The sequence below is a fragment of the Euleptes europaea genome, chromosome 2 (genome assembly GCF_029931775.1).
Source record: "Euleptes europaea isolate rEulEur1 chromosome 2, rEulEur1.hap1, whole genome shotgun sequence".
Lineage (NCBI taxonomy): Eukaryota > Metazoa > Chordata > Lepidosauria > Squamata > Sphaerodactylidae > Euleptes > Euleptes europaea.
This window is the reverse complement of record NC_079313.1, coordinates 89,191,799-89,212,565: the sequence shown is the minus strand read 5'-3', so window position 1 is coordinate 89,212,565 and position 20,767 is coordinate 89,191,799. Positions and strand designations below refer to the sequence as shown.

Genomic DNA, 20,767 nt, shown 5'->3' with positions numbered 1-20,767 from the left:
AGTTAAATTGGAGGGACGCTGAAGTATCTAGTTCTGGGTAATCTAGCCCACAAATTTAGAAAGACTTGTGAAAGCACCATGCTTTAAAGGTGAAGCTAGCCACTACTAGGGTGGGCTCTTTGCTATTGTTGAGAATTTGGTTTATAGTTGGCATTAGAGATGGAATAGCTGCTCCAGAAGGGCTTTGTTGAGTTCCCCAATAATTCTCACTGTGATACTAAATGTTTTGCATTGTGGTAAGGAGGCATTAGAATCATGAAGTTGGAAGGGACCACCAGGGTCATCTAGTCCAACCCCCTGCACAATGCAGGTAATTCACAACTACCTCCCCACCACCATACCCCCAGAATTACTTGGATATAGTGCTTGATTTCTGAATCATTATTCAAGAAGCCAGAGGGAAAGGAGGTTGGTATGATTTAAGCAGAGGCTAGATGGCCATCTGTCAGCAATGCTGAATGTATTACCTTAGCAAATCATGAGAGTGAGGGAAGGGAAGGTTTGCACCAGTGTTTGACTCTCGTGGCCCTTCCTTGCATGCCCAGGGTAGTGCTGATTGCCACTTTGGGGTCAGGAAGTAATTTTTCCTCCAGGCCAGATTGTCCAGGGATCCTGGAGGGTTTTTTCCTTTTTTTGCTATCTTCTGGGAATGGAGTAGGGGTCACTGGGGTGGGGGGGGGGGAGTTGTGAATTTCCTGAATTGTGCAGGAGGTTGGACTAGATGACCCTGGTGGTCCCTTCCAACTGTATGATTCTGTGATTCTATGATCATCTCATTTCGGATGATGATTGATCCCTGGCCTCTATAATTTCTCTACATGGTCTCTGTGTTTGCAAGGGTCCAGGTGGTAGGGCACAGCCTCTCACATAAGAGGCAGAGCAACAGCAAGACTTTGTTGCTGAATGATGGCCATCATTCTAGGAAACTGCCCTGTGGCTGAACCACCTGGGTGCCCCTCCAAGCATAAAGCAGCTCTGAGAGTGTCGATGCCTCTGGAAATAAATGGGGGCTGTTGCTTTTTTAAAAAGGAGGGGTTTAGTTTTGAGTTGGGTGCACCTAAATGAGGAAAAGCTCTTGGGTGGTTTCTACCCAATAAACAGTAGTAGCAAAACCCTGGAAACCTCCTATCTTACTTTGTGCTATTACTCCTCACAGTGTGGAGATGATCTCCGGCAGGACATGTTAACGTTGCAGATGATTCGCATAATGAACAAAATTTGGGTGCAAGAAGGTTTGGACATGCGCATGGTGATATTCCGTTGTTTTTCAACAGGCCGTGGTCGCGGTAAGTCTGGAAACACTTGTGAAACTTCCCCACTACTTACTGTTGTTCAGCGGCAGCTGTGGTGCTCTCAGCTTACTGGATTCTATGAGGGCCTGATATGTCAGGAATTGTAGAACTGAGAGGGTTATTCAGGAATCTGTAACTTACCACTTCTCTGAGTGAAAGCTAAGAATGTAAAAACCGCCTTGCTAGATAAATCCAAAGGGCTAGCCAATGCAACATTGTCTCATAATGAATACTGTTAAGTTAATTTTGCTGGAACGATGTTTTATGCTCATGGCAGATGGCTGTAATGGCGTCCTTTTAAGGATGCCGCTATAGTTGTGTCTAGAATGCTGTGGGATTTCAGGTAGATAGTTCAGCTTACAATTTGGAGCTGAATAAAACAACATGGTATTAATCTGGATTCTTTATGGGTAACCCTTAACCAGTAAGAGAATGCAGACTCAAAAATGTATGGGAAATGAACTGTACTGACTTATTAAAAGCACAGTGTAGATAATAAATAAATGAAATGGCTAAGCAAACAAAAAGAATATGGATATTACTACTGTTTAGTGATATTGTTATAAAGACAAATAGCAAACATTTAAAAAAGAAGAACCCTACCCTTGATCTCTACCGCTACAGCTTTCTGTCCTCCTAATCAACTCCAGACCTCAGATACCTATCCTGGATGATATCTATTTTGGGTGGTCAGACCCATAGCCAGAGAATTCTTGTCACGGAGGCACTTTCTGCTCTTGAAGACAAGGTTTAGCCATTTTTGTCCTCCTCTAGCTTCTTATACTTCTCTCTTTGTTCATTGCTGGCTTCATCTTCAGGTGTGGTAAAACTGAAAACTAGATCTTTTTTCGTCTTCTTTTTTTGCTGACATTCACTTCATATTACCCAATCATTTCCCCCAGGGGACAACATGATCATGATCTTCTGACCCTTCCCCCAAATGTTCATGTTCTTCATAGACAAAAACCAGGTGTGTGAGGTCATCTCACTCCTCCTGATAACACATGTTCAGTGTTTTCCTTTGTCCTGGCACAGGAACTTTTTATTAATGACTTTGTGGCCAGCTGTATTAGAAAGACCCCCTCTCCTTTTTCGACCCCCTCTCCCTGGGGGTCAGCTGAATTGCTTAGCACACACAGCTCTTGATGGTGTGTCATTGCATTTTGGAGCTGGCAAGGTCATGTCGAGTCAAGCTGCTTTCATGGAGCAGGGTCCATTTTGTTTATCATAGCTTCACCTTAAGGCCAGTTTAGCAACCTTCTCCCAGCTCATATGGCAACATTCTTCATTCCACAAGACTAGATTAACACACAGTTCCCTGAACTATAGAAGTTAATTTCTTTTCTAAACATATAAATATGTTCTTCATTTCCCAACAAGAAGAGGATGTTCCAAAGCTTTACAGTCAAAATCCCAAACCAAATTGTTCCTTCGTTAGTCGTTCATGTGAGTAGAAAGTGAAAAGCGGCTCCTATAAACTAACTTTGTAGCTCCTTGCTGTGTTTTATAGGGATGGTGGAGATGATCCCTAATGCAGAAACGTTGCGAAAGATCCAAGTGGAGCATGGGGTGACGGGCTCCTTCAAGGACCGTCCCCTTGCAGACTGGCTGCAAAAGCACAACCCCAAGGAGGATGAGTATGAGAAGGTAAAGGCAGGAGAAGAGAGAAAATAACATTTGTTGTTTTGAGGGTCAGTCACCAGCCAATGCTCAGATTTATGTTCAAGAGCTGCACTAGGGCCAAAGCCATTATATTCCGAGTCTCTCCTCTAGTGATATATTTGAGTGTGCCAAGCAGAGCAAAAGCACTATGATAAGGATATGCTTGCTTGCAAATCCTAAAAACATTTGTTTTCTTGGCAAAATGATAGATTGGAGAGAAGTGAGGTTATTTATCAATGTCTTTATTACAGATTTGCATGGCGGTTTTGCTGTCTAGACAGGCATAGAAAAATAAGTAAGTCACTGTCTAAAAGCAGCACAAAATAAACAAGCTCAAATGCTGTAAATCAGCAAAACAGGGCCCTTTGACGTGAAACTTTGCTACAAAGCTAGAGTAAACAAAAGTTTTCATTTGGTGTCAAACTATATCTGGTGAAAAATAGTGAACAAGATTATGAAGACATCATTTGGCAAGATTATGAAGACATCATTTGGCACAACTTGGCAGCTGAGCTTAAAGCACAAGGTGGTCCATACTGGAAAATACTTTGTATAAGAGTAGCTAAGATGAGAGGCAGCTTGCTTAAAGGTAATGACAGGGACTATTCTGTCATCTCAGCCTCTCAACTTGTTCTTTTTCCAAACATCCCTCTACAAGTTTTCAAGGTCCCCCCATCCAACACTTTGCTTGGCCCTATTGTCTATGCAAGTCAGATCTTTACATGACTTTTCCAATACAAAGCATCTTGATTTCCTAGGCAGTGGAGAACTTCATCTACTCATGTGCTGGCTGCTGTGTAGCCACTTACGTACTGGGTATTTGTGACCGGCACAATGACAACATCATGCTCAAGACCACTGGCCATATGTTTCACATTGACTTTGGCAGGTTTCTGGGCCATGCCCAAATGTTTGGCAACATCAAGAGGTGAGTATTCTATGCAAAACACACTCTATAATAGTTTGACTAGTTTGTTGTTGCTTGAGAATGAATCCTGAGGTTTTGTGAGCTCTTAGATAAAATGAAGTGCTGTTAGAGTAATCAGATTTGATAAGATGTTAGTAAGTGCATAGTCTTGGTTATTACATCAGGGTCATCTCCCCCAATTCCCAACAGACCTTTAATATCTTCTACACTCAAAATTTCTGTCAGACAGAAAGTCCCCAACAGGATCTCAATAAACATTTTTAATAACACTTGATTAAAACATTATAACAATCTAACAAAGGCAGAACAGTATAAAACATTAAAAGTATCAAACACAGAATTCTGGTATGCAATTAACCATGCAATCCACGGGGGGGGGGGGTGAAACTGCATAGGAGCCAGCGTGACCCCTATGCCGGCATCCATGCCACTCGTGCCATGCAAACTGGCATAGATGCTGGTATAGGGTGACTTAACGCCTGCCCCAGAAAGCAACAAAGCAGCCCAGTGCTCGGATGATGGTGCAGCCTCCCCGCCAGTGCAAGTCCCTGCGCTGGCATCCTGGGAGGCATTCTCGGGCCGTTCCTGGGGCGGAGCTGCCTTTAGGCAGCTTCCTAACCCCTTTCGTCTCCAAAAAGCACCACTTTGTAGGTGTCAAGATATGCCTGCTAAAATAGTGGCACAGCCCTGTAGAACTCTATGGGGAGTTCCACTGGTTTTTAAAAAAATAATAATAATTTTAAATTATTTTTTTAACTTGCTGAGCTGGCAGCAAGCCGCTCTGGCATAACTGTTCCGCCTCTGGCCACCATCATACCACCTCCACCCCTTAGGAATGGGCTGCCCATGCACATTTCATTTTAAAATGAACATATCTGTTTTATCCTGCTGCCCATTTACTGAGACAGTTACCTTTTGGAAAGATAATCATATATTTGGAAAGATAATCATATTCCATATTTGGCTGCTGAAGTTAGGGTGGAGGCATATGAGCTATCTATTTGCATGGATACACTGGAGGTCCTATTGTACTGAAGCACACCCTCCAACATCAGGTGGTTATAGTGCCTGTTTTCTTATTGTACATGGAGTTCGCAGCTATATGCTGAATTTTACCTAATGAGCTTACCTGCAACATCTACTTAACTTTGGAGGTCAAAGAACAGTCTGCCTTAATTGGGCATTAAATCTGACAACTTTGGTCACATTTGTTTTGAAATTCCAAACACTGTAGTATGTTATCAGCAGAATGTTTTTCAGAGGGTATAGCCATGTTGCTCTGCAGTAGAACAGCTAGATTCAAGTCCAATAGCACCTCAGAGACTGACAAGATTTTGGGGGTATAAGCTTTTGAGAGTAAAAGCACCCTTCATCAGATTTTATGTTTACCTTCAAAAAAGTCTTAATACATGGACTTCTACATGTAAAGTGTCATTTTTGGTCTGAGGGAAACCCTGTTGTGTTAAAACATTTTCGGTAGCGCATGCCGCCAGTTTTCCTGACTCATTTGGCTGTCTACTAGTACTCTATGGATGTATAAAGCTATGGTACTTTTATTTTCCTCTGTGAAGTGTTTCAGGATTTCCCCCCTGCTATTGTTAAACCACCATCACCAAATACACCGTTTGGTTTCAGTAGAGGGACTGAGGCAGGGGAGAAGTTCTTTCAAGGTCCCTCAGGATAGTATATTGTGTGCATCTGATAGGACCTAGGATTCTGTGAGGAGACTGAGGTGTTTTGAACAGTGGCATCTGTTCAACCATACATTCCAAAGACTTGAGGGCATGTTAGTTTTCTTAAGAGGGTATGATGATTTCTGCTGACTCCCATGTCCATGCCAGGCCTCCATTTTGCCCCCTAGGCTGTTTCTGAACGTCTGCTGACCCCTAGGGATAAAATTTTAGGGGGGCTCAGCTGCACTGGGTAGGTGGAATTGGCAGAAATTTGCAGTCCCCTTAATTTAAGTGCCCATAGGTCTTTGGAACGGTGTGGTTGATACAGGCCAAGGAAAACATTAGGATTCTTTTGTCCCTGGGACATATATGTGCATTTCTCTCATACAGGGACCGAGCTCCATTTGTCTTCACATCTGATATGGCATATGTCATCAATGGTGGGGACAAGCCTTCCAGCCGTTTCCATGACTTTGTTGATCTCTGCTGTCAGGCCTACAACCTGATTCGCAAGCACACCCATCTCTTCATCAATCTGTTGGGCCTGGTAAGACACTCCATCCTCCCTTCTCTGTTCCCCATAGCTTTCAGCTGCACTGCCAGTCAGAACCTTTAAAACTCTTGCTTGAACCTTGTAGCACAGGAGCTGTTGGTGATCTTTGAAGGGGAGACACTGTTCTCTAGTTAAAAATTTAAATTGCTTATGCTGTGGAAACATCTCATGGCATGAGGTTCTCAGAAGGGTGCAGGATTCCTGGAAGGTGCATCTTTCCTCTTCTCACTGTTCTGCCTGTGTGGTCATTTTCTTTTGGGGATGTAGTCCAGATTGCATGTGGTAGCCAGCTCCGGGTTAGGAAATACGTGAAGATTTCAGAGGTGGACCCTGAGGAGAGTGGGGCTTGGAGAGGGGAAGGACTTCAATGCCATAGAGTCCAGTTGCCAAAGCAGCCATTTTCTCCAGGGGAACTGATCTCTGTCGCCTGAAGATCCGTTGTAATACTGGGAGTTCTCCAGCCACCACCTTGAGGTTGGCAACCCTAGTGATACATCTCAGAAACATTGAATGTACACAGCTCAAGTTCAGTCATTGCGTGATGCTCATCTGTGGCTTGTTTGACACCCAGATGTTATCCTGTGGGATCCCTGAGTTGTCTGACCTTGAGGACCTCAAGTATGTCTATGATGCACTGAGACCTCAGGACTCTGAGGCAGATGCCACCACCTATTTCACCAGGTGAGTGGGTGCTGATATTAACCGTGACAGGTGGAGAGAAAAGTTATCAACGTGCCCAGTGTCCCAAAGCTGCCTCCACAGAAAGATCTAGGAAAGCTTTGGTCTTTCAGGATCCCATATGAGGAAACTGTTGGGGCTTCTGAACATCTTGCTGTAGAACAGCCAATGCCTTGTCTATTTACATCTTGGACATTTCGTGCTGTGATGCAGGTTGATAGAGTCCAGTCTGGGCAGTGTAGCCACGAAGCTCAACTTCTTCATTCACAATCTGGCACAGATGAAATTCACGGCTTCAGATTCCCGGCCAACGCTTTCCTTCGCTCCCCGGGTGCACACTATCAAGACATCTAGCCGGATCGTTGATGTCTTCCTGTGGCGTCATGAAAAAGTCTTCAATCCCAGCAAGGGCTATGTGAGTCCCTTTGGCATATATTTTGATGTAATGAGAAGACCGTGGGATAGAGGCAACGGTTTGGCTCCCGCAGTGTGTAGACACAAGGATCATAGCTATTTCCCATGTTTTCCTCCCTCCAGCAGTCCTTTCTGAATCCAGGAAAGCGCATTCCCAGGGTCATGGGACCCCTGTGGACTAATAGTCAGGCAGTTTGGGAGGCTGTGGTGGCAAGGAGGAAACGAATGAACTAGCCTTATGCTTCTTCAGTCAGTGCAGCTCTGCTGATGGAAGTGGGTTGATTTTGCCCATTTACTCTTCTCGCTGCGGTTTCCCAATGCACAGCCTAGGGCAAGGGTGGGGAACCTTTTTTCTGCCAAGGGCCATTTGGATATTTATAACATCATTTGCGGGCCATACAAAATTATCAACTTAAAAATTAGCCTGCTATATTTGGTCAAACATTTAGCCAAGAGGCACGACCGAGTGTCTGCCACATAGAGCGACTCGCTTTTGAGCTCTGCTGTCCCCAGCTGGGCCCAAGAGAGTCAGGCAGGGCAGCATCCTTCTGAGCTAGAGATCTGCCAGAACCCATGAAGGGCCAGACCAAATGATTTCGCGGGCCTTATACGGCCCCCGGGCCTGACGTTCCCCACCCCTGGCCTAGGGAATAAACTTTTCCAGGGTCAGAATGATCTCTGTGGGGAGGGGAACATGGGAAGATCTGCAGCTGTCAGCACCTTCCACAGTGATTCACTGGATCCAACCCAGTTTTGGAGAGCTAGCTTGAGACGGCCCTAAAAGTGGAGTTTCAGCAGGGGGCGGGTCGTACCTCTTGTGGATCAATGTTCTTGGGATCTGCAGTTGGACTGTTAGGAGACCTTCTCTCCTTGCCTTACAGATATACATTGTGAAAGTGAAACGGGAGAACCCCTCTGAAATCACCTACGTCCAGCGCACTTTTGAGGAGTTCCAGGAGTTGCATAACAAGCTGCGCCTCATAGTTCCTTCTTCTCTTTTACCCAGGTTAGCACCATTGGTTTACAAGGCTCCTTTGCCATTTGTGCCTCTCTTATTGAGCGTAGAATCAGGATACAAATCTGTGTAATTGATTATATACACATATATACTGGGTATTTTCTCTGCTCTGTGCTTCCCTGCTTTTGTCTAATAAAAACAGTTTTCTCTTCAGAAAGCTGTGTGTGTGTGTATTTTGCTCACAATCAAGATCTCTTTATTTTGGGTCAGGAAACCTCCTCCACTAGTCAGGTTGGCTGGTTTTTTCTTTTGCATTGTGGCTTGTTTGCTTGATTGCAAAATGCATTGGTATTTGTTCTACATTCATACCTGTGGCATATACCTGGCTCTGATGCAATCTGCACCTCTGTACTATGGTGCTGAATCCTCACGCTTCATGAGGTGATTGGAGAAAACCTGTTTTTGGCTTATAACCACATGGTCAGACCAAGGCTTATTGCTTCCCTGATTTGTACCTTTTTAACAGAAAGAAAGAAACACTTCTTAACATGCAGTAAACTGTTGCATCACAAGCTATCCTGCCTTGGTAAAGCCTCCCCACAGTCTTTTGATAGAGAGCACCATGAATTGGTAACCTCTTAATCTGCTGGTCAGGTATAAATATATATACATTTATTTATACCCCACCTTTCTCCCCAGTGGGGACCCAAAGCAGCTTCCATTGTTCTCCTCTCCTCCATTTTATCCTCACAACAACCCTGTGAGGTAGTATAGGCTGAGAATTTGACAGGCCAAGGTCACCCAGCAAATTTCCATGGCAGAGTGGAGATTCAAACCTGGGTCTCCCAGATCCTAGTCTGATACTGGAAGCACTACATACACCACACTGGCTGTCTAGAAGATGAATAGAAGTGCATTTAGACTTGCAAAGAATTATATTAATCGTAGTCCACATACTACAATGTGATAAGACTGATCCTTCTAAAATTAATGTGTGAATAACACCACTGCAGGGAACAGGGATCTTGGGGAACCCTGCTACTTGAGTTGAGATTTTTCTTTTTTTAAGGGCTGTGGTCTATGTTTAAATCTCCTATTCCCCCCCTCACAACCCCCCACAATTTTCCAGCTTCCCCAGCAGGTTTGTGATTGGACGCTCACGAGGGGAGGCAGTGGCAGAAAAGAGGAAAGAGGAACTGAATGGCTACATCTGGAATCTACTCCATGCTGCCCCTGAAGTGGCTGAGGTAAGAATAGTCCCTTGCAGTGGGAAAGGGAAAGATGGTGATGTAAGCAAAACCAAACTTGTATGAAAGGACTACATATACTGGAGTTATCATCTGTTCTTTTCTACAAACGTCTGTCTCTGCAGTTCTTGAAATGCAGCTAAAGGTAATCTTGCTGATACAAACATAAATTGCATTCCCGTTCCTTTTTCAACTGTAAATGCCTTCTTTTAACTGTTGGAGAATATCCAGAGCACATGAGGCAGGAGTATGTGTGTGACAATGATAGCAAGATGAGCAGCACTATCCCTGCTGGGCATTTGGCAGCTAGCTTACCCATCACGTGACTATATTTTCCCATTCATATAATGGCATAGGGTTGCCAGGTCCCACCTCACCAATGGCGGGAGGTTTTTTGGGTGGAGCCTGAGGAGGGTGGGGTTTGGGGAGGGGAGGGACTTCAATGCCATAGAATCCAATGGCCAAAGAGGTCATTTTTCTCCAGGCGAACTGATCTCTATCAGCTGGAGATAAGTTGTAATTTCAGGAGATCTGCTAGTACCTGGAGGTTGGCAACCCTATAATGGCAGGAAATGATCCTTACCTTTTAGAGTAGTGTGTAACTATTGTGCATAAGCATAACCATTTTACATACTAAGGAGCTTTAGGATTATTCAGCCCCAATAATGTATTTGCTTATTATGAGCTGATTATCATGTGAGGGCAGTATGTAGAAATAGCATACCCAACCAAACTATCATTTGACAAGGTGGTGTGGCAGGGCTGCCATTCTCTGCCAGCGGGTGCTTCTCCACCACCATTCAGCTGGCCAGTGGGGGGAGGAGGCAGGAAACGGGGGTGGGTGGGTGTTGGTAACATCCCAACACGCTGCCGCCACTCCCTGTACATCCAGAAGTGATGTCAGCGCATCACTGGGGGATACCAGTGACTAACTGAAATTTCGCCCAAATGCCAGAGCATGCCCCGAGACATGCTGACATCACGTTTGGGCACATGGGGAGTGACATCAGTGTGTTACTGGCAAGGACTGCCACCGCCAGTAAGTCCCCCCACCAGTTAACCAGGCCATGCCTGGCAACCCTTTGTTGTGTATATCAGAAGTTGGTGACTCATGATTAGAAGAGTAAACTTGTGTCTGACCTAACCATGTGCTTTTCTTACAGTCTGATCTGCTGTATACATTTTTCTACCCCCTTCCAAGGGATGAAGTGGCTGCAGGCACCCACCCAGCTCCAAAGCCTGCAGGTAAATTTCCCTCTTACTTTGTTTTAACCCATCCTTTCTCCAAGAAGCACAGGGAAGCATACAGGGTTCTGTCCTCTTCATCTTATCCTCACAGCAACCGGCATGTGCATTATGTTAGGCTGAGAGGGACTGGCCCAGCCCCCCTCCCAAGCTTCGGTGATAGAGTAAGGATTTATACATGGGATGTGGGTCTTTCCTGTCCTAATCAAGCACACTGACCACAGCACCAAACTAGTTCACTGTCTAGAAATGATACAGCCTTTGCATTTGGATCAGTACTGGGGGGTAGGGAAGGAGAGCCAAGGCTCTTACGTAGCACACCTCAGCGTGAAATGAATATATCTACTTCTCAACATGGCCAACTCTATGGATACTTAAATACAGAGATTGGAGCCATGAACAAACATAACAGATCTTTCTACAGCCCTGAGAAAAGCCCTGGGTTTTCAGACTGGGAAAAATGCACTGGATGGTTAAAATCCCCCAAATGATAAAAGCAGCAGATGGACCTTCATGGAATGGATGCCCTCTGAGGTCTGTTTTCAGCCTAACCTACAACACAGGATTGTTGTGAGGATAAAATGGAGGACAGGCAAATAAAGTAAGCTGCTTTGAGTCCCCACTGTGGAGAAAGGCAAGGTATTAATGATGTAACTGTATCTGGAGAGGGGGGGGGAGACTAAAGGAAGGTTAGTTGGTGGGTGAGGAGAGAAGGAAGCAGGGAAAGGTGAGAATTGAAAGAGGGAATAGTGTAAGGGGGGGATACAGGGAAAAGTGAGGTGCCCCCCATAAATCCTTGCAGGTTCCCCTCCCCCAAATAATTGGGCTCAGCTGTGCAACTGGGCCATAGTTTTCCCTGGTAGAGGCTGCAGTAAGAGTGAGGGGAGTGAAGGAGGGAAAGCTGAAGATGGGGGGAGATAAATGTAGGTTAGCTGGTAAGTGGGAAGGAGAGAGGAAAGGGGGGAACCTACAGGGGCTTTTGGGGAAGGAAAAAGGAAACAGTGGAGGAGAGGGAAGTGAGGAACCTGCAAGTTCTTGTAGGTCCCTCACTTGGGTTTCATAATATCAGTCTGGCATGTTTGGAAACACAACTGAAAGCGCTGGTCACATGAAACAATCTGCTGCTTCCCCCTAAGGTATACATTTTCATTGGGGCTTATAATATTGTAAGTACTTCGCACGAGGTTTCGAGTGGTACAGTAGGACAAATCATAATATATGCCACACATTTATAGGAGAGAGGGGATATTGGCTAAAATGGGGCAAATTATGTGTGGAGGATGATCAGAAAGATAAAGTATGCAAACTTTATGAAAATGTGTAGAAGTTGCCCTGTCCTGGGTATTGAAGCCACCCCTTTCTGTGTCCCTAGAAAGATGATTTTGTTCTGCCAAACTGCAGACTGTTCCTTTCCCCCCCATAGATGCTACATGGTCTCAACCTGTTGGGAAAATGGGTGGAGAGGTGAAGCTGTCAATCTCCTACAAGAACAACAAGCTCTTTATCATGGTGATGCACATTCGAGGTCTGGTAAGTGCTGAGCTGTAACTATCCCAGTGGTGGCTGCCAGCCAGACGTATTTAATGTCTGCAACCCTGTGTGGTGTAAGTCACTGACAGCTGGGAATGGCTTCCTCTTTCTTTTTCAGCAGCCTCTTCAGGACGGCAGTGACCCTGACCCTTACGTTAAGATCTACCTTCTGCCTGATCCTCAGAAAACCACCAAGAGGAAAACTAAAGTTGCTCGAAAAACCTGCAACCCAACTTACAATGAAATGGTATGCTCCTTCATGCCTTACCTCAGTGGGCTGAGGCAGGGTCTGATACAGACTTGATAAAGACAGGCAGATGCTCAAGCAGTTAAAAGTTCGTGACTGGGAAATTGTGTTGGCTTTTGAAAATGTAGGCAATCTGCTGCGATTATTTTTTTGCCCCCCTTCTCTATCTTTTGTTATGTTTAGAGAATGGATTGATTCCATAAATGTTTGCTGGTAGGGTTGCTCAAATCAGAGCAAAATTTGTCAGTGTTTTATAAAAGAAGCCAGTACTGTGATGCAGCAAATATATCTTCAGCCAGGGTTAAAACAGAGGCAGAGCTGGTCGCAGGGAAGCCCAGGCAGAGGACTGATTGTTTGTTCTTTTTACTTGCTATTGAGAGGGAGCTTATCGTCTTTAGGTAGTAGCAAGCCTAACTGTAAACAGCAGTTGGAGCAGGCCTGTACAACACTCTGCACTCAGGCAACGCTGGGCCTATCCACTTGAATTTCCAGCCTGCTAAGGATGATTTAGCCCTGACCTGGATGGCCCAGGCTAGCCTGATCTCGACAGAACTCAGAAGCTAAGCAGGGCCAGGCCTGGTTAGTATTTGGATGGGAGACCACCAAGGAATACCAGGGTTGCTGTGCAGAGGAAGGCACTGGCAAACCACCTATGTTAGTCTCTTGCCATGAAAACCCCAAAAGGGGTCGCCATAAGTCAGCTGCGACTTGAAGGCACTTTACACACCACAAGGCTGATTTAAGGCCATTATATGCAGGTGGGGAATGCCAAGGAGGCTATAACTCATGCACTGTAAAACATAAAAGGATCCTTTGATAAGAAGAATCTTTGAACATCCCCTCAATCTGTGCATGCCTTTCTACTTGTGCACTGTATGTACCAGTGAGAGGTGATCAAGGAAAATGACTTCAGGAAAATTTATTTATCCCTCCTGAATTCCCTAGTATAAAAGTTCAAGGTAACTTCAACCTACCTCTAATGAAATACTGGGACCAATAGAAATAGCCCCTCCCCCCAATTCTACTCCCTTGCCTTTTACTTGCCCAATTCTACTCCCTTGCCCCAATTCTACTTCCTTGCCTCTGTGTCTGACATAATGCCTTTTATATTAAGTGACAGGGATCCCAAGGCTACATTGTCAGTGGCAAGATTTATCTCAGTCCTTATATCCCTCAAACATTAGATTTACACTGCTCAAGATCAATGGATCAAGGAGCTTCTAAGGGATAAAGGAAAAATTAAGAAAGTGAAGCTTTTCCTGGCATAGAGATGGGAACCATTTCACCTTTTTCATTTCTTTATGACAAGCATAGGCTCAGAAAAACTCTGCCCAAGGTTAAGAGATTCGAGCTAGAAATATTGCACTAGTCACATTAAACCAAGGACAGTTACTATCAACGTCACAAAAGCTTTAACACAAAAGATGATGTCAACTGGCAGGACCAGCTGTTAGAAACCCAGCACCAGCCAGAGGCATCAAGCTGGCTGGATGGGAAGTGGGGTGCACACATGCTCAAAGATGCAGCAGTATGGGAGCCGAGTGGGAGGAGCTTATTGGCTGAACAGAGCTGGTTATCTGAGCGTTTTGGACAATCCAGTGGTGGATAATAAAGCTTTTACTGTGGTTGAATCTCTTACCCATAGAAGTTTCTTTAAAGACTTTTAAAACTGTTTTTTGACAGCAGTTATTCTCGGTTTCTCACGGTAGATCATGCTTACCTGGATCCATATGCTAGGAAAATACACTGTTGTGTTGAGATACATCTGTATAATTAAAGTGTGTACAAAATAATTTGGAATCACATTCTGCTTGGGAGGCCTGAGAGACTAACTACACAATATACTTCCCCCACAAACACCCCCATGTCCAGTGAACAGACATGGTTTGGGAGGTTGTGTGCTTGGAACTTGGTTCCCAGGTGCGCTGGGCCCACTCTGGCTTGGAGGGATGGGGAAAGTGAATTAAGCCCCCTCCCCTTCATTCTACATGTTAAGATTCCCCAACAAGGCAAACAGTGGAGCTGTGTCAGGTCATGAAAACAGCCCCGTCTCCTCATACACCTGCCGCACACCTAGGAATCATATTTTGAATACCGAACTCCTAGACCCCATCTGTCAACTGGATCAGGGGACACACCTGGGAACAATGTATTGTGTAGTCATGCTTTTGGCAGCTGCTTGTTTGAGCCTTCCAAAGATAGGTAGTCAACTCGCACCCCGACACCTTTTGTATCTTGCAGCTTATCTATGATGGGATTCCAAAAGGAGACCTCCACCAGCGAGAGCTGCGTCTCAGTGTCCTGAGTGAAGAGGGCTTTTGGGAGAACATCCTCCTTGGGGAGGTCATTATCAGACTACGGGATCTGGACCTGACACGGGAGAAGATGGGCTGGTTTGAGTTGGGCTCTAGGAGTCATGGGACCATGTGAGGAGCAGTGAGGCAGCAACGATGCATTTGGAACCACTCTGGCCACACAGGAGTCCCTGGGAATTGGTGCACGTTCCAGGAGTTGTATCCTGGTATATATGAAAGGATTTAGTTTCCTGCAAAATAAGAAGGATGGATATATAGTTTCTTTGCAAATGATGGGTTAATTTCCTGTGGAGAGTGAGCATTTGGGGTTGAGCCATGATGGGAAATCCTATTATGACTTGAAATGGCTGCCATAGACTTGTTGTTTTATACATTTACCTTGTGTCAAGGAAGCAATGACTTATAGTGAGGGAGGGGTAAAATATTAGGGGGTCTTTTTCTTTGGGGATATTTTAATTTTTTTAAGAAGTAAAAAAATAATTTGAGTCCAGATAGGACAAGAAGACCTTGCAGGGTGGGGGCTATATTGTAAATGAGGTTCTTACTGGACTTTCTCGAAGATGTTTTTGTTTTTTAATTTTTTTTAAAGGAATGTGTGCATAAGAACTTGGGTGGAGGCGTGTGGGAGGGGGAGGGGAAAGATACTTTGGGTGGGTATGAATGGTATATTAAGCCCTTATCTCTGGGATAGGAGCTGGTGTGCTCCAACTTAAGCCATCTTGGAGAATTTGCTTCCAAAGGAGAGCTGTGTAATTTGTACAAGTGTAGAGCTTACAATTCCTGATTTTCTGCTAGGAGATGTAACCTAGGAAACATACTGTCTTGGACTAACATCTGCACTTGTTTCATGGAGGCAGAAGACAACCATGTTATTCTTGATTCCAAACATCTACCAGCAAAGGCCTTGACCCCAGCAAGCATCTGGCAGCTATGTTACTTCCACATTACTCGCTTGCTGAACTGAAGTGTTTCTCATGTTGTTGTTGTTCTTCCCAGTCAGTTCGAGGGACTAGATCTGCTTGAGGAGGGAGTGTGTTGCACTAAGTCTTGGAAGGAGATAGATTGCACAGGTGCAAGCAGAAGACATTTGTCTTTTCCTTCCTAGACACTTAATTAGTATAAGTACTGTTGATAGAAGTTGATCTCCTGTGCTGTAGGCTACCTAATTCCATTGGCTAAAATGCAGATTACACGAGTTTTAAAAACCTTTATAGATGAGCCATTTATTAACACTGTGGGCTCGTCTTCCAAGATGGTGGATTGGAGGCAAAAGACAAATCTGTAGGTTGATTAGTTAAAAGGCTGCCAGGCATTTGTCACTAAACACCAATGATTTCTTAAGTATACACTCATGGAATTGCAAGAGCTCCTGTAGAACAGGGGGCCCTTTGGTATTCTTTCGCCTTTGAGAAAACTTTGTAGAAAACAAATTGACTTTTTCCCATTGGGTTGGGAAACTACAAGCTTTTAAGCCCATTCTCTTTTCTAATTATATAAAGACCCAATTAAAAAAAACACACCTCAATTTGAAGTGATGTCTATTTGCCTCCTTGTATGAGAGACAGGAGGGGAAGGCCTTTCCATATGCCAGGCAGAATCTCTGCAACCTTGGGCCTAGTCCACTGCCCAAGAACCTGTCCTTTTCTCCCTCTTGATGAGCTGTTCACAGTAGGGACACATTAAATCAATGGGATGTTTCTTAGGATCGACAGTACGATCATGTAAAGACTTTAAAAGGTTGTATTTAACAGGTGACCAGTTTGGAAATAAGCTGGGTTTAGGAAAAGGACTGTTTCAGCCCCTTCACAAAGTGAGGCTCTTCTGAAGGTGCCATTTTATTAATCTCTACATTGCTGCAGGGAGTCTTCAGAAATCCTCACATGAGGGCATTGGCCTTGTTCATTGATTCTATAACCTGTCCTGTAGGAAAGGAGATAAAGGAATGGCCTTACAGGCATATGCATCTTTCTCAATTGTAAAATGGTGGCATTAATTAAAAAATAAAAGAAAGTGGAATTCATTAGAAACTGTGTTGTGCATTTTCTACAGCAAGAGTGTTAAAAATCCAAAATGAAACTGATGAGCTTCAAAATGTATTCCTTATAGACATTCACATCAATCTGAAATTGGACTAAATGATGAAGCAGTGTGTTAGTGCACATAAACATCAGGAAGGAATCTAAGAATAAATTAGAGTTGGCTTGATCTTCCACACCCTGATTTCCTTCCCTTTATAATGAGAAACCTCTTAATAATAACCAGATCGGCACCCTTTGTCCATATAGGTATCAAATCAGATTATAGAGATTGAAAAGGGAGAATTCACTGAATAAGGAAAAATTTCTCTTTTTAACCTGGGAGCTTCCCACAGCATTTAGTACCCAGGAAGAGGTATATAGGAATAATGTATATAGTTGCCACTGATAGCTTATTCACATTAGAGTTGTCAGCATACTCAAGTCTATTTAATTACACTAAATAACCTTTTCAATGCAGTTGCATTGCTATTGCAAAAGCTCCCCCCACCCCCAAAGCATAGTAGGATTGTGTACCTCTAAATGAAAGTACATTCATTCTGGAGCATTTTTTATTTTACAGCATCACCTTTGGATCCAGCCTACTTGCTTAAAGGTCGATAATAAAGACAGCTGAGAGTTGATTAGGCATGACAGAATCTGGAGAAATACGCAGACAAATCTTGGCTGCCTAAAACGTCATTTGGATGCGTGGAGGAAATAATAATATTCTGGGATCTGGGCTGTCCTCTTAGGAGGGAGGTTATCAGTTTCACCTCTTGAGTTGCCAATTTTTATATGAAAACAAACATTTGTTCCTTTTAATGATTGCATTGGAGGGACACTACATTCAACTATAAAGATCTTAACCTCTGTGCAATTTCTAGTGACACTGTAATCTCCTGCATGGTCTGATAAAAAATTGACTAAGTGACAGTATATCAAGCATGTTCCTTTGCTTTCTGTGGTACTGAGTTGCAACACTATCTCACTCCCGGATTATCCAGTTGGCTTGAGTACTCTGAAGCTGTCTGACAGAATTGGCTCCTTTTGTGGTAGGGCATCTGTTTTGCTGCTTCTGGCATGACAGGTACAAATTCAACAGATACAGCTTTTTACATGAAAGATACAATGTTGGAGAAAACAGCACATAATTAATTTCTGTCTGTCTGCAGCTATTCAAAGCATAGTTCCTGTTCCCTGCCAGAAAAAGAACCCTTGATGCAGAGTAATCATGCCCCCAAATAAGACATGTGGCTAAGTGTTAAAAACCCACATGCGATAACAGAATCAGGCTTTTTCAGCTCAGGTTTTCTTTTATCCCCACAAACACTTCAAAGTGCATTAACCCTCAATTACTATATACAGCCTGTATGTCGTCATGTGATCAGTGTAAGCTTAACATTAAAATAATTTAGCAGAATCACCTAATTGCTAGTATGTTAAAACCCCATGGTTCATAAATAAGCCTGTGACAACATGACACACACAGTATGAGGCATATTAAAAAAGAAAACATTTGGCTTCTGGTTTACTTGACTAATATTATAGTTTGGATACTTCAGTACAGCTGTACTGGGGACTAATTTTCCTTGACAGACTTGATTCCTGTAAATATAGTTTAAAATGTTTGTCATACATTTACGTAAAGGACACCCAGATGAAGATGAGAGGCAAGAAAATGGCACTCTCTCTGGAATTTCTGCCTGAACCAATTGCTTCACATAAAGCTGGCTTGGAAATATGTATTTCATGCCTATATGGGAACCAGCGTGGTATAGTGGTTAAGAGCGGTGGTGTGGAGCGGTAGACTCTGATCTGGAGAACCGGGTTTGATTCCCCACTCCTCTACATGAGTGGGGGCTAATCTGTTGAACTGGATTTGTTTTCCCACTCCTACACATGAAGCCAGCCGGGTGACCTTGGGCTAGTCACACTCAGCCCCACCTACCTCACAGGATGTCTGTTATGGGGAGGGGAAAGAAAGACGGTTGTAAGCCGGTCTGATTCTTCCTTAAGTGGTAGAGAAAGTCAGTATATAGAAAACAACTCTTCTTCTATATGTGCACATACACATTGGCATCATTCCTTGACGCTAATTCAAATTAATCGGCACTCCTAGTGTAACAGCTGATGCAGAAATTCACTGACTTGGTAAAAACCTATCTGTCACTCTCAGATAAAGGGCACCAAGAATGTATGCATGCTCAGATAGAAAAGTGCAGCTTGTCCAAACCTCCCTATTCTTAAACTGCCACAACAGACCTTAATGAGGAAGCAGGGTGTGTACTTAGTATTTCAGTCTTGTTGGTGGAGACATTAGAGAGAGGCAATCAAACTCTGCATTCATTTCAGTTCCTCAGAGAGCTCCTTCCTATCTGAAGGATTGCTTGGTCACGTATCAAACTGGATTAATCAGTTAATTGGCATGTAAGAAATAGTTATGAAATTAGTCTGTTTACAGAACTCAGACAAAATATATGCCACATTTATAATCACGTTTCCTTCCTTCGTTGTTGTAAATACTACCTTACTTGGGAACCACTGAGTTTAATAGGTCATTTGCTAGAGTATGCTTAAGCTTTTAGTTATGCACTCTGATTCAGTCCATGTGGAAGACTTACTCCTAAACAAGTGTTTAGGATTTCAGCCTTAATTTTTTCTCTTTTAACCCCGCCACCCAGCTCAAACTGACAGCCCATTCGTGAGCTTTTCAGCTGCCACTTAATAGCTTAAAAAGGCCTTTTAATCCCCCCCCCCCCGAGAACTGGGACTTTGGCCCCAGTGAAAACAGTGACCCTGGGCAGCACTGCTGTGGCAGCATCAGGAGAGTTAAGTCCGGGTCCCCCTGCCGGCATCGATGCCACCCTGGGTGGCGTAAGTGGCACGGGTGCCAGCGCAGGGGGCCCGAACGCCAGCGCAGCCCCTCCCTGGCCTCCTAAGGACTTTCGTCCTTTCGACTCAGGAATGGGCTGTAATAATCTATTAGAACGGACTTTTATCTCCATTCAGAGGTAGGATACCTCTGAGTAAAAGAAATTAGCCACACAAGGGCTGTTGCCATCATTCCCAGCTTCTGAGCTTTGTAAATGAAGTCTGGCTGCTGTTGGAAACATGCCCCATCATCGTAGGTTCCACTTGTGTAACTGATGTTTGATGCCATGGTTACAACTATCTTATCGCTATTTGCTTAGTCTCACCCTCGCGCCATTCAACGCACACCAACACATCCATGAAGCTGCCTTACATTGAATGGCATCATCCAGGTTAGCACTCTCTACCAGATGCCGGTGATTGTACCTGGGACCTTCTGCATGGCAAGCAGATGCTCTACCACTGAGTGATGGCCCCTCCCTACAAGGGTGTCACACCTTTCTACACAAGGGCTTCTCTGCCCCCACTTCCTTTGCCTGCTGTAGGGAGATTGGGGGGGGGGGAGGGAGGACGAAATCACCTTCTGGAGCTTCTGGGAGTTCTTTGGGGGGAAATTTCCAAGTCTCTCCCCCCCTCCCCCCAAATTCCTTACAGACTCCTGAGCGTGTGTATTAACTATTCATATTAACCCGTTTCAAGGACTGTTCCACTTCAAACGTGCTGGTAAAGTCTCTCTATCAACCTCCAATAAAATAGTTATTCTGAATTGTAGCAATAAACAGTGGTTCGTGGGGAAAATAGAGGCCCGAACCGTTATTTCAAGAAAACAGTTTATTCTGGCAGCTGCTGACCCAGAGGCCCTAATGGGCAGAAATCTGAGTCCCGATCCTACTGAGGAGGGGAAATTTATCCAAATTCAAGATATGGCAGCCATCAACATTCAGGGCATATCTGATTGTAATACAGACAGAGGCGGCAGTATAGTCACAGTTTCACCCAGTTCTTGTTATGGTTCCCTGTAACCCTCCGTGACTCTTGCCCCAATTACTAGCACACAGAGATACCCTGCCCAGCAACAAGCGATTCCCTTGCTGTCCTAATGCATTTCAATACATTTACAGAAAGGAAAAGAGATT

At 44.2% G+C, this 20,767-nt stretch overlaps 1 protein-coding gene across 1 annotated transcript in view; it reads left to right on the top strand.

The window, feature by feature from the left end:
• Nucleotides 1-15,168, top strand: part of PIK3C2B (phosphatidylinositol-4-phosphate 3-kinase catalytic subunit type 2 beta) — an 82,885-nt gene extending 67,717 nt beyond the window's left edge. The window contains exons 21-32 of the mRNA XM_056845639.1: nt 1,157-1,286; nt 2,803-2,939; nt 3,713-3,882; nt 5,946-6,102; nt 6,680-6,789; nt 7,000-7,201; nt 8,082-8,206; nt 9,288-9,405; nt 10,569-10,650; nt 12,074-12,180; nt 12,299-12,427; nt 14,669-15,168. Coding sequence (XP_056701617.1) covers nt 1,157-1,286; nt 2,803-2,939; nt 3,713-3,882; nt 5,946-6,102; nt 6,680-6,789; nt 7,000-7,201; nt 8,082-8,206; nt 9,288-9,405; nt 10,569-10,650; nt 12,074-12,180; nt 12,299-12,427; nt 14,669-14,857 — 1,656 coding nt within the window. The 3' untranslated portion in view covers nt 14,858-15,168. The remainder of the gene's footprint in view (nt 1-1,156; nt 1,287-2,802; nt 2,940-3,712; nt 3,883-5,945; nt 6,103-6,679; nt 6,790-6,999; nt 7,202-8,081; nt 8,207-9,287; nt 9,406-10,568; nt 10,651-12,073; nt 12,181-12,298; nt 12,428-14,668) is intronic.
• The last annotated feature ends 5,599 nt before the right edge of the window (nt 15,169-20,767 follow it).